This window comes from Mustela nivalis (genome assembly GCF_964662115.1).
Source record: "Mustela nivalis genome assembly, chromosome: 9".
Taxonomy (NCBI): Eukaryota; Metazoa; Chordata; class Mammalia; order Carnivora; family Mustelidae; genus Mustela; species Mustela nivalis.
Genome location: NC_139028.1, coordinates 32,266,245 through 32,278,464, shown reverse-complemented (window position 1 = coordinate 32,278,464; position 12,220 = coordinate 32,266,245). Strand labels below are relative to the sequence as shown.

Genomic DNA, 12,220 nt, shown 5'->3' with positions numbered 1-12,220 from the left:
ATTTTATTTATTTATTTAAGAGAGAGATTGAGAGAGAGCAACGAGAGGAGGGAGGGTCAGAGGGAGCATCAATGAGAGGAGCAGGGAGCCCCATGCAGGACTTAATCCCAGGACTCAAGAACGCGACCTGAGCGGAAGACAGATGCTTAACCGACTGAGACACCCAGGGTGCCTGGGGCCTAGATTCTTAACAGAGGAATGTTATCGAGTTTAATTTTAAATGTATTTCTTCGACGTGTTTATACTTTCTTTCTGAAGGTCAGGGGCCCAGGGACAGAAGGAAGATACGGGGATACTCAAGGGCACAGGCTCCTGTGTTTTCCTTCCTCCCTGAAACTCAAGAAACTGCAGTTTCCTCAGTTGTAAAATGGGAATAGTGCATAAGAGCAGACAGCTGTAGTACAGAGATGGGGCTAGAAAGTGCTTAGCATAGTGCCCGGTACAGAGTATACTCTCCGCAAACGCTGGCGAATAAAATTGCATTCACCATTCATGGGCCTCAGTTCGCGGCCAGGTAGACTACCGACACTGTTCTTTCTGAAAAAGCAGGTGAGACCATGGGCCGCGAGAAAACTGCAACCCAAACCCAGCAGCGCGGGCTCGCACCGCCCCAGGCCCCGCCCTTCGAGGCCCCGCCCCCGGCACCCTCCAGGTCCCGCCCCTCGCAACCCCGCCCCTTCCGCCGCCGAGCCCGGAGCGTGCACGCACCGAGACGCCTTGCGGGAGCGAGCGCGTCCGGGAGCCCGCGGGCCGAGAAGCGCTGCGGGTTGGGGGACCCGCGCCTGCGACTCAGGTGAGGGCGGGCCCAGGACGGCGAAAGGGTTAAAAGCGTAGCCGGGGAGTTGAGGGAAGGAGCGGCTGGGTCTCCGAGGGTCGCTGCTCCTGGGGACCTGGGGCAGGGGAAGCGGGCGGGTTGGGAGCCGGGCTGCCGGGTGGGTGGGGGTTAGGGTTAGGCACGGTGTGGGGGAGGGGCCGTGGGCGCAGAGGTGCAGTTTAGAGGGGCGGTACCCGGCCTTGGGCAGGGCCGGGTTGGCTGGGGAGGGGTTTAGTTGCAGGGACGGTGGATTTGGAGCCGGCGTTTGCTCCGGAAGCAGCCCGGGGTTTAGCTTTTTGCGTTGGGGAGGGTCCAAGAGCCAAGGCTAGCCCAGGTGCAGAGGCAGGGCCATCGGGAGACACCCTCCCGGTCCGGTACAGAGGTTCAGGACGCCGCAAGACTCAGAAATCCTTGGCTTCCGGGGTTTCAATCCTCTGGCAGCTCCCTGTTTTTTGTGTTTTGAGATCCTATTCAGAATAGTAGCAGGGCAAAGGTTGCCACTCGAATAGATTAAATTTAGCTACACATCCATCATAGTTGAAGAAACTTGTGAACAAGTTGTGAAACGGGTGATCCTCCTAAGAGTCAGAACACTGGCTTTGCAGTTACTGTCCTGTTCTATGTCAGTTCTGTGAAGAGTGTCTTGCTCTAAGCATCAGGTTGCTTCTGCCAATTTTTCTATTTTAAAGTTTTGTTAAACTCATGCGCCATGTGCTTTCTCACCTGCTTCAGTTACTTAGGCACCAGCAACGTTCAGGATGTTGACATTCCCCATGTACTGAAAGGTGATGGAGCACAATTGTTTGGAGACCATCTGGTTTGTCCAACACTAATCTTCCTACAGTATCTCTACATACATCTGAAATCTCTCAAAGATAACCTGAGATAATTTGTGGGAAGATGCTTATTTTACTAGTGGTATTACAGCTCTGCTTTTTATCATTTAAGAGTTTTGGGATCAGAAGTCATTACATTACTGTTTCTGTGACTGCATTAAGTCATATAAACTGTCATCCATCTGGAGATTATTTATTGTAGGATTCCAAGATTGGAAATAACTGTACAGAGGACCTGGTACAACTCCCCTTTGTCTTACAGATAAGGAAATTGACACCTGGCAAGGTAAGAATTTTGCCTAAAGTCACCGAGATTAGGCTAGAAGTTTGGCATTTTGACTGTTAAGTCTGTTTTGTTTTGTGTTTTTCTTTCCATTTTATTGTGCTTCTTAGTCCATTTGGTAGGAATAGGAGATGGAATTGATTTAGCAAATGTTTGTAGAGTGATTGAGTTCATACTCCTTGTGGTCCTGTTAGTTTAGTTCAGTCCTCTGGCCTCAGCTTTATAGCTGATTCAGGCCATTAGCCAAATGAGATGCTTTCTGAAGATATATATTTTTTTTTAAGGACTTATTTATTTGAGAGACAGAGCCTAAGTGGGAGGAGCAGTGGGAGAGGGAGACTCTCATGTGGATTCCCCACTGAGCATGGAGCCTGATACAGAGCTCGATCTCATGACCCTGAGATTACAGCCTGAGCAAAACCAAGAAGAGTTGGACCCTTAACCGACTGTGCCCCCCAGACAACCCTCTGAAGATGTGTTTTTTTATACATTTATAAAGAAGACCAGCAGTGTTCATTTATTATAAGAAGGAAAAAAATAGCATTATATTTACATGGTTACAAATACCAAATGGACCCTTAGTTGGCAGATTAGCTACTAAGTTTACTGGTGTGGTCAAATGCTTGGAGACTCCAAGTTGTTTTGTTTTTGTTTTTAAAGATTTTATTTATTTGTCTCTGAGACAGAGAGCGAGTGAGGGAGAGCACAAGCAGTGAGGGCAGGCAGAGGGAGAAGCAGGCTCCCTCACAGCAAGGAGCCTGCTGTGGGACTCATCCCAGGAGCCTGGGATCATGACCTGAGCTAAAGGCAGACGCTTAGACAGCCACCCAGGTGTCCCAAGACCCCAGAGCTTATGTGGACTAAAGTCATATTAACATGTTCGCCTTTCAAAATTGCAATTGACAGTTTATGTAGGAGGTGTAGTGTTAAGAATGTGTGGCAGACCTGAGTTTCATTCATTCATAACTGTTGAGATTGGGCAAGTTATTTATCTACTTTAATCCTCAGTTTTAGTATCTGTAGAATAGATCTGATGACCCTGTGTTGCACAGTTGTAGGAATTAAATGAGATTCATGAAAGGCCAGGCACTTAATAGGCCCTCATTAAATAATTTATTGTCAGTGTCTGAGCTTTACTAGTCTATATGGTTGATTTTTTTCTTCATGAAGGCATAACAAAGAGTTACTAAAAAAAACAAAGCAATAATTGTTAAAGAAATTATTTTTTAATATTTTTAAATTATTATCTTTTAAAGATTTTATCTATTTATTTGAGAGAGGGAGAGAGAAAGGGAGCATGAGCAGGGGGAGGGACAGAGGGAGAGGGAGAAGTGAGCAGAGAGCCTGTTGCAGGATCATGCCCTGAGCCGAAGGAAGATGCGTAACCAACCGAGCCACCCAGGCACTCCAAGAAATTATCTTATGGTAGAGAGATTATTGGCCTGAGAAGTTTTAAGTTATGAACTCTGATCTGTTTATCAGTTATCTGTTTAATCTCTAAGTCTCACTTTGCTCAAGTGTAAAATGAAGGTATAAGAAATTCTGCAGATTTGGGAGTTACTTTAGAAGCATTCTGAGCAGCAGGAGACCTGCTAGAAAAGGTTTGAAGATTGAGATGAGAATGCAGTTGTAGAAGAGAGAAGAGGTGTGTAGCTGTAGTTAAGGTAAGAGGATAAAATATTAAAAACTGGACTTGAGTTTGACTATTTTCTGGGCCAGAATATTTTTTGAAGGAGTGTTAGTATCACCCAGACCCCTGGGATTCCTACCTTTCTATCTGGAGGTATGACTTCATATATTTGTCTAGATTTTCTTTGGAACATAAACAATGGACTCCTTGGACCATATGCTGACGGATCCCTTGGAACTGGGTCCATGTGGAGATGGCCATGGCACTCGTATTATGGAAGACTGCCTCCTGGGGGGCACCAGGGTTAGTCTGCCCGAGGACCTTCTGGAGGACGTAAGTAGTAGCAACACCACCGTCTTCTTTCTGTCACCTTGCCCCTAACCACTATTCTAAACCTTTTCCACACACTGAAGGTTTTCAGTCTTTTGTGTACCCTTTGGTTTCATTTTCTACAATGCAGCCAGAGTGATATCTCTCACTTTTTTAATGTAAAGTCTTTAATAATGTGTTCAGAGAAGAAAGTTCAAGCTGTATACCGAAGCCCCCCCCCCTTTTTTTTTTTATTTGTCAGAGAGAGAGAGCGCGAACACAGACAGACAGAATGGCAGGCAGAGGTAGAGGGAGAAGCAGACTCCCTGCCAAGCAAGGAGCCCGATGTGGGACTCGATCCCAGGACGCCAGGATCATGACCTGAGCCGAAGGCAGCTGCTTAACCAACTGAGCCACCCAGGCGTCCCCCGAAGCCCTATTTTTAACCAGATAATTCTGAGCAGTTAACAAGAAATTAGATATTTTGAGGACAGAATTATGGATGTGCTTACATTGAATTTGTTACCCACATTGTGGATCGTGAAACAAAATCCAGGCATACTGTATCTGTTCATCAAGCAAGTAACCTCTAGTCAGTTAGTAGTACATGTCCTGGATGGGATATCCGTGTGCTTTTGGCCCCTTTCACAGGCAGGCTATGTAATCGTCATCATCATTAAGGCGGCTCCCACTTATTAAGTGCTTATGTGTAAGGCATTGTGTATGCCAAAAAGTGTATTTATTTTTCTCCTTTCTTTTGCCATTATCACATATACAGACAGGTGTAGGGTGTCATATCAAGCATTCATTTGTACATCATTCAGTTTTAGGAGATAATTGCACTTAGTTCTCTGCAGTTCAGAGTTTTTCGTTCCTAATATGTCAAATATTATAGATAAAATAATGCCACCATTTATTCTCTCTGCCACCTGAAGTAACAACTACTGAAGTGACATATATATCCTTCCCATCCATGTTTTCTTTGCACACTCTTTCAGATAAATCTCTTTCTGTTATTCATTTAGTCAGCAAACACTTACTTTATTACATACCTACTTGGGCAGAACTGAGACACAGGAATAAAGTGGTGTGCAAAAGTAGACTTGCAGGGGGACAGTTTGGACACTGAGGTGCTCTTGGTACATGCATGCAAGAGATGCCTGGTAGGTGGTTCGAATTCTGGCTTTTCTCCTGCTTCAGCCCTTTGGTGGCTCTCCATTGTCCTTAGGATAAAGTCACACGTACTTAACATGTTTTTAGGTCCCTTGCTCCTCTTCTGTCTGCTGCTCCCTCCCTCTGCGTCCTTGCGCTAGCTATGCATTACCTCAACTCTTTTCATTATTCAAAAAAATGGACTGTATCATATAGAAGAAGAGTATATAAAATCCATATAAATAAAACACGGATAAAACAACCATGTAGCTACAAGAAGTAGAACGTTGCCAATACTATTCAGGCCCCCACAGGTATCTTTTATATTAATTATTCTTCTGTTTTTATGGTTTTGCTCTGGATTTTTAAATTTTTGTTTATTTGTCTTTAATTTCTATGCCCAGTGTGAAGCTTGAACTCATGATCCACATGCTCTACCAACTGAGCCAGCTGGGTGCCCCTGCTCTGTTAGATTTTTAACTCTCCTCCTTCAGCACTTTTTTTCCTTTTCCTTTTTTTTATCCTTTAACTATCTTAAATGTCATTTTTTCTGGTAGGTGTTCTCTTGACACCTTGGGTGTGGGACACGGGCTTCTCCTGTATGCTTCTGTGCACATCAGCTTTTCCTTAGGTACATTGTAATTGCTTGTCTCCCCCCTACTCCCACCGAAACAAGCCGCCTAGCTTAGTACTCAGCACATAGAAGGTATACAGTATATAACTGAGCTGAGATTGAACTCCGTCCTGCTGCTTGTCACTCTTGGCAGGTGACTCAACTGCTCTTCCTCTCCTCCCATGTTAACTTTTTCCTGCCCCTCATCTCAAGCTGAATTCAGGTAGAAACTGACATCGTTTTTCCTTTGGGTTATTATTTACTGTTGGGTATAAGATAGTGGTTTAAATGTTGTTATTAATCTCTAAGATTTGAGAATTGAGTAAAGATCGATGACTTTTTTTGTTGTTGTTAAGATTTTATTTATTTGTTAGAGAGTGCATACACACAAGCAGGGGGAGTGGCAGGCAGACCGGAGAAGTAGGCTTCCCACTGAGCAGGGAGCCCAATGCAGGACTCGATCCCAGGACCCTGGAATCATGACCTGAGCCCAAGGCAGGTGCTTAACTAACTGAGCCACCCAGGCATCCCAGTAACATTTTGGTTTAAACCAACTTAAAAACTTGGGTATAGTGATGGTTGCACAACAGTGTAAATGTACCTAATATCACTGTACACTTAAAAATGGATAAAATGGTAAATTTTAAGTATATTTTACCGCTCATGGATAAACTTAAAAGTTTTTGTTTTTCTCTTATTTACTTGTCTGCTTTTCCTCATTGTCCTAGCCTGAGATATTCTTTGATGTAGTCAGCCTCTCAACATGGCAAGAAGTATTGAGTGACTCTCAACGTGAACACCTCCAGCAGTTTCTGCCTCGCTTTCCTGAAGACAGTTTTGAGCAGCAAAATCAGCTCATCCTAGCCCTATTCAGTGGGGAGAACTTCCGCTTTGGGAACCCTCTGCACATTGCCCAGAAGCTTTTCCGAGGTATGTAGGTTGGCATTCTTTTTTTTTTTTTTTAAAGATTTTATTTATTTATTTGACAGAGATTACAAGTAGGCAGAGAGGCAGGCAGAGAGAGAGAGGGTGAAGCAGGCTCCTTGCTGAGCAGAGCGCTAGATGCGGGTCTCAATCCCAGGACCCTGGGATCATGACCTGAGCCAAAGGCAGACGCTTTAACCCACTGAGCCACGCAGGTGCCCCGGCATTCTTTTTTTTGAGAGGAGTGAAAGAGAAGGAACACGTTCACTTATGTGAGTACTACTTTCTTCATTTATTGTATTTATTTTCATGTACTGATATTGACTCAGAGCCCAATTGTGTGTAACACTTTGCGTAGGCAATTCTTTTTTTAATAAAATTTTTAATTTACACAGGAAATATATCAATCATAAATGATTTGTTGTAAAATGAACTTAACTGTGTAACCACCACCTGGATCAAGAAATAAAACATTACTTGTGTCTTATAGGCACCTTTTTTGAGTAGTCTTTAAAAAAATTTCTAAACAGTGTATCATTTGCTTTTTCCTGCATACAGATGTGTGTATGTGTATTTGTGTGTCACACATACATACACTTTTTCTGCAGAAAATGTGATACTTTATTGTCAGGCACTTGAGCATGCATGTGTCTCTTAACAAGGATGTGCTGCCATGTAATCACAGTCCTGTTCTCACACCCAAGAAAATTTATACTGCACAAATACCATAGAATATCTCTTATTCAGAAGTTATCAGTGGTTTCCTAAATCTCCTTTATGGTGGCCTATTTAATTTTTTTCCTTTTAAGTTCATATCTATTCAAGTTTATGCGTTGTGTTTGGATTTCATGTCTCTTGGCTTCCTGAACCTAAGGCCCTCTGGCTTTTTTGTCTTTCAAAAAACAATGATTTCTTTTTTTTTAAGTGTGACTGACATGCAATATATTTTTTTTAGGTGTACCTCTTGATTCTCTGTATATATATATATTTTTTTTTTTAAGATTTTATTTATTTATTTGACAGATCACAAGTAGGCAGAGAGGCAGTCAGAGAGAGAGGAAGGGAAACAGGCTCCCCGCTGAGTGGAGAGCCTGATGGACTTGATCCCAGGACCCGGGGACCATGACCTTAGCCAAAGGCAGAGGCTTAACCCACTGAGCCACCCAGGTGCCCCAGTTCTCTATATTTTGAAGTGATCCCCATGATACATCTAGCTACCACCTGTCGTCATACAAGTTGTTACATATTATTAACTATTTTCTGTATGCTGTACATTGTATCCTTTTGTCATATTTATAACTGGATGTTTGTAGCTTAATCCCTTTCTCCTATTTTGCTTATACCAACCCCCCATCCCCCAAACACAATTGTTCTCTGTATCTGCTGAGTCTGTTCTTTTGGTTGTTCATTTGTTTTTCAGATTTTATATACAAATAAAACTCTGATACTTGTTTTTCTCTGACTTCGTTCAGTAAGCACAATACCCTCTGGGTCCATCCATGTTGTCTCAAGTGACAAGATTTCATTCTTTTTTTAGGCTGAATAGTAGTCTATTATATCTATCTGTAAACTCTTTATCCATATAGTCATCCTCATCCATTCTTCTATGGATGAATGTGTTACGTTGCTTCCATGGCTTGACTCGTGTAAATAATACCTCGGTGAACATAGGGATGTATGTACACTTTTTGAATTAGTGTTTTCAGTTTCTTCAGATAAATACCCAGAAGTGGAATTGCTGAATGGTAGTTCTGTTTTTAATTTTTTTTTTTTAAAGATTTATTTATTTATTTATTTGACAGAGAGAGAGAACAAGTAGGCAGAGAGGCAGGCAGAGAGAGAGAGAGAGGAAGCAGGCTCCCCGCTGCGCAGAGAGCCCGATGCGGGACTCGATCCCAGGACTCGGGGATCATGACCTGAGCAGAAGGCAGAGGCTTAACCCACTGAGCCACCCAGGCACCCTCTGTTTTTAATTTTTTAAGGAACTTTATACCGTTTTCCATAGTGGCTGCTCATTTCCACCAACAGTGCACGAGGGTTCCATTTTCCCCACATCCTTGTCACTTGTCATTTCTTGTCTTTTTGATAGTAACCATTCTCACAGGTATAAGGTGATTATTTGGCAGTTTTGATTTGCAGTTCCCTGGTGATGAGTGATGTTGAGCATCTTTTCATGTGCCTGTTGTCCATCTGTATGTCTTCTTTGGAGAAACGTTTGTTCACATCCTCTGCTTATTTTTAATTGGATTGTTTTTTTGATGTTGAATTGGAATTCTTTATATAATTTAAATATTAATTCCTTACTGGATATGTCATTTGCAGATATGTTCTCCCAGATAGGTTGCCTTTTTGTTTTGTTGATGGTTTTCTTTGCTTTCCTTTGTTTTCTAATTTGATGTAGATCCATTTGGTTTTGTTTGTTGGTTTTTATTTTGTTTTTGTTTTTTGCTTTTGTTGCCCTTGCTTGAAGAGAGAGATCCAAAAAAATTCTCTAAGACTGGTTCCCAAGAGTTTACTGCCTGTGTTTTTTTCTAGAAGCTTGGGATTTTCAGCCTTACATTTAAGGTTTTTTTTTTAGGATTTTACTTATTTGAGAGAGCACAAGCAGTGGGGAGAGGCAGAGGGAGCTGGAAAGACAGACTCCCTGCTGAGTGGGGAGCCAAAGACTGGGCTGTAGCTTAGGACTCCAAGATCATGATCTGAACCAGAGGCAGATGCTTAACCGACTGAGCTTCCCAGGCCCCCCTTACATTTAAGTTTTTAATCCATTTTTAATTTATTTTTGTGTGTGGTGTAAGAAAGCAATCTAGTTTTATTCTTCTGCATGTAGCTGTCCAGCTTTGCCAGCACCATTTCTTCTTCTTCAAAGAAGAAACTCCTCTTTTGTATATTCTGTCTCCTTTGCTGTAAATTAATTGATTATATAACCTAGTAGGTTTATTTCTGGACTCTATTCTGTTCCCCTTGATCTGTGTGTCTCTTTGTGCCAGTACCATCATGTTCTGATTACCGTAGCTTTATAGTGTAGTTTGAAATAAAGGAGCATGATCTCTCCAGCTTTGTCTTTCTTTCTCAAGATTGCCTTGGCTATTTGGGGCCTTTTGTGGTTCCGTACAAAACACACTGATATTTTTGAAGAGTCCAGGACACTTGAATTCTAAAATGTCCTGCTTTCTGGGGAATTGTCTTGTTTCCTCATCACTGGATTTGGCTTAAACATTTTGTTACTTCTTTCCCACCATCATCTCAGGAGGCATATGAGGTCAGTTTTTCTAGTGTTGGTAATGATGCATTTGATTACTTGGTTAAGTGGTGTCTGCCAGACATACTCCTTGTAACAGTACCTTTTTTCCTTCATAATTCAGAGGAAAAAAATGTAAAATGGTACTTTTTTCCCAAAAGCCTTTCTTTTACTCAGTGGTTTAACATTAATGATCCTTGCCCTGAGTCAGTTATTACATTGGGGATTGCAAAATGGTTTGGGGCCACTATTAAGCCACGGTTTCCTCTCTCTCCCAGGGAGAGCAGCAGAAGAGGCCTCTTCTCCCCTTTCTGGGGTGACTTTACTTTGGCAGGAGGCCCTAAAAGTACAGTGCATTTCCCTGAGTTTTGGAAAATTGGGCACAATCACTATAAAAGCCTGGACAGGGCAGGCTTATCATTGCAGAACTTTTATTATCTCTGCTGTTTTAAACTAGCTTTCCTTTCTTTAGTGAGCTACTGGTTTACCAGCTGTGTAGCTGGCAAAGGTGTACTTCTCTGCAGCAGGGGCCTCAGGTAGCAGTAAACCATTTCTTCCGATAGAACCTGCCTGCTTTTGGTGGGGCTGTGACAGGGACCTTGTGAAACGTATGCCTGGGCTGCTGTGCTGGCATGTTTCCCCCCACAGCAGTGTGCTGGTGTGGTGAGGACGCAAACAAGGAATGTCAAGACAGGAAATCCTGTGCGTTTCACTCTGAGCGCAGTCATATTTTGTTCTAGTGTTGCTGCCGACAGCTGCATGACTGTGCTTACTTGTATTTTTTTCACCTTGCTTAGCTTTCCTGATTCTGTTTTAAGTGTTCACCTTTTCCTTAAGTTCCACATGCTTAGCAGACTCTTGCTTCCTGCTTCATAAAGGATCTTCTGTCATAAACTCCCCACTTCCTACTTCCAACCTATACTCCTGCTCCCTGTTTTCATTTCCATTCTGACGTTCTTGTCTCTGAGGAGGAAGGAGTTTTGTCCTTCTCTTTGCGATTAACCTCTGCTCTTGATCCTTTCATCTTTTACCTCCTCTGGGACCTACATTTTCTTCTCTCCATTGTTTAACAAGCTGAATTGCCCCCTTCAGATCAGAGATGCACGTAGGAGAACACATCCAAATAAAAAGAGCCTCTGCTGATTCCCACATGGCAAAACATCTTAAATCTGACTGGCAAACTGCTCCCTCAAGAGTGAATACGTATTATATGGGCACCCACCATTTCCACATCCGAGCCTAAGATCCACTCAGAGCCACAACCACGTGCCTCGAAGATTACCACATAGGTCCAGACCCCGGAGCCACGAAGCCTGGTGCCCTATTCATCCGTCAGGGTATCTGGAGGCCTGTGTGCTCTCACACACACAGTTTCTGACATTCTTTACTTGTCTCTGAGGAGAAAGGAGTTTTGTCTTCTGTTTGAGATTAACCTCTGCTTTTGATTCTTTCATCTTTTACCTCCTATGGGACCTCTTTTCCTTCAGTTAACCATCCCTTCTGTACTGTGTATTCACTCTATCTCGCTGTTCGTTCCACTGGCTCTTCTTCAGCCTACAGATGTGTTCAGGAGTCTCACACTAAAAAAAAGTCCTTCACCATCTGTTCCCTCATTTGTCCTCTATCATTTGCCTTTTTATCTCCAAGCTGGTTGAAAGACATCCATAGCTATTCCTTTCAGTCATTCTGCCCCTATTCCCTTGTGACTCTTCCATTTTTACCTCACAGACAGTGCTCTCACTAATGCCACCAGTGACCTTTTTTTCCTTCAACTTTTTTACTTTTAGATTTCAAAGCTACAGAAAGGTCACAAGACTTTATAACGGACACCCATATACAGTTGACCTGTGAACACTGTGGGGCTGAGGGGCGCCTGCTTCCCACTCACTCACAGGTCCATGTTTAACTTTTGACTCCCCTAAAGCTTACCTCATAGCCTGGTATTGACTGGAAGTCTTACAACAGTCGATTAACATGTTATTTACATATTGTATTTATATGTGATACATACTGTATTTTACAACTTTTATTTACAACTTTTTTATTTTTTATTTTTATTTTATTACTTTTTAATTTTTATTTATTTTATTTACAACTATTTTATTTCTTTAAGCTAGAGAAAAGAAAATGCTAATAAGAAAATCATAAGGAAAATATATTTACAGTAAGTACCATTAAAAAAATCCACATAGAACTTGACCCACATGCTTTCAAACTCATGATGTTCAAGGGTCAGCTCTACTCTTCACCAGATCCACCAATTATTAACATTAACATCTTGCCACATTGGCTCTCATCGTTACTGTAGATTATTACTGTCTTTTTTTGCTGAACCATTTGAGAGTATTGCAGACATTGCAGCCCTACATTTTTCATCATTAATGTCTGAAGAATAAGAACATTTTCTTACATAACCAC

At 42.3% G+C, this 12,220-nt stretch overlaps 1 protein-coding gene across 4 annotated transcripts in view; it reads left to right on the top strand.

Moving 5' to 3' along the window:
* The first annotated feature begins 672 nt into the window (after positions 1–672).
* NFRKB (nuclear factor related to kappaB binding protein) overlaps positions 673–12,220 on the top strand; it is a 40,990-nt gene continuing 29,442 nt past the window's right edge. The window contains exons 1-4 of one of the 4 annotated variants that reach the window (XM_082683948.1): positions 673–793; positions 1,853–1,936; positions 3,741–3,896; positions 6,366–6,567. In XM_082683948.1, coding sequence (XP_082540074.1) covers positions 3,762–3,896; positions 6,366–6,567 — 337 coding nt within the window. In that variant the 5' untranslated portion in view covers positions 673–793; positions 1,853–1,936; positions 3,741–3,761. The remainder of the gene's footprint in view (positions 794–1,852; positions 1,937–3,740; positions 3,897–6,365; positions 6,568–12,220) is intronic. The other 3 variants (XM_082683946.1, XM_082683949.1, XM_082683947.1) reach the window with 3 other exon arrangements.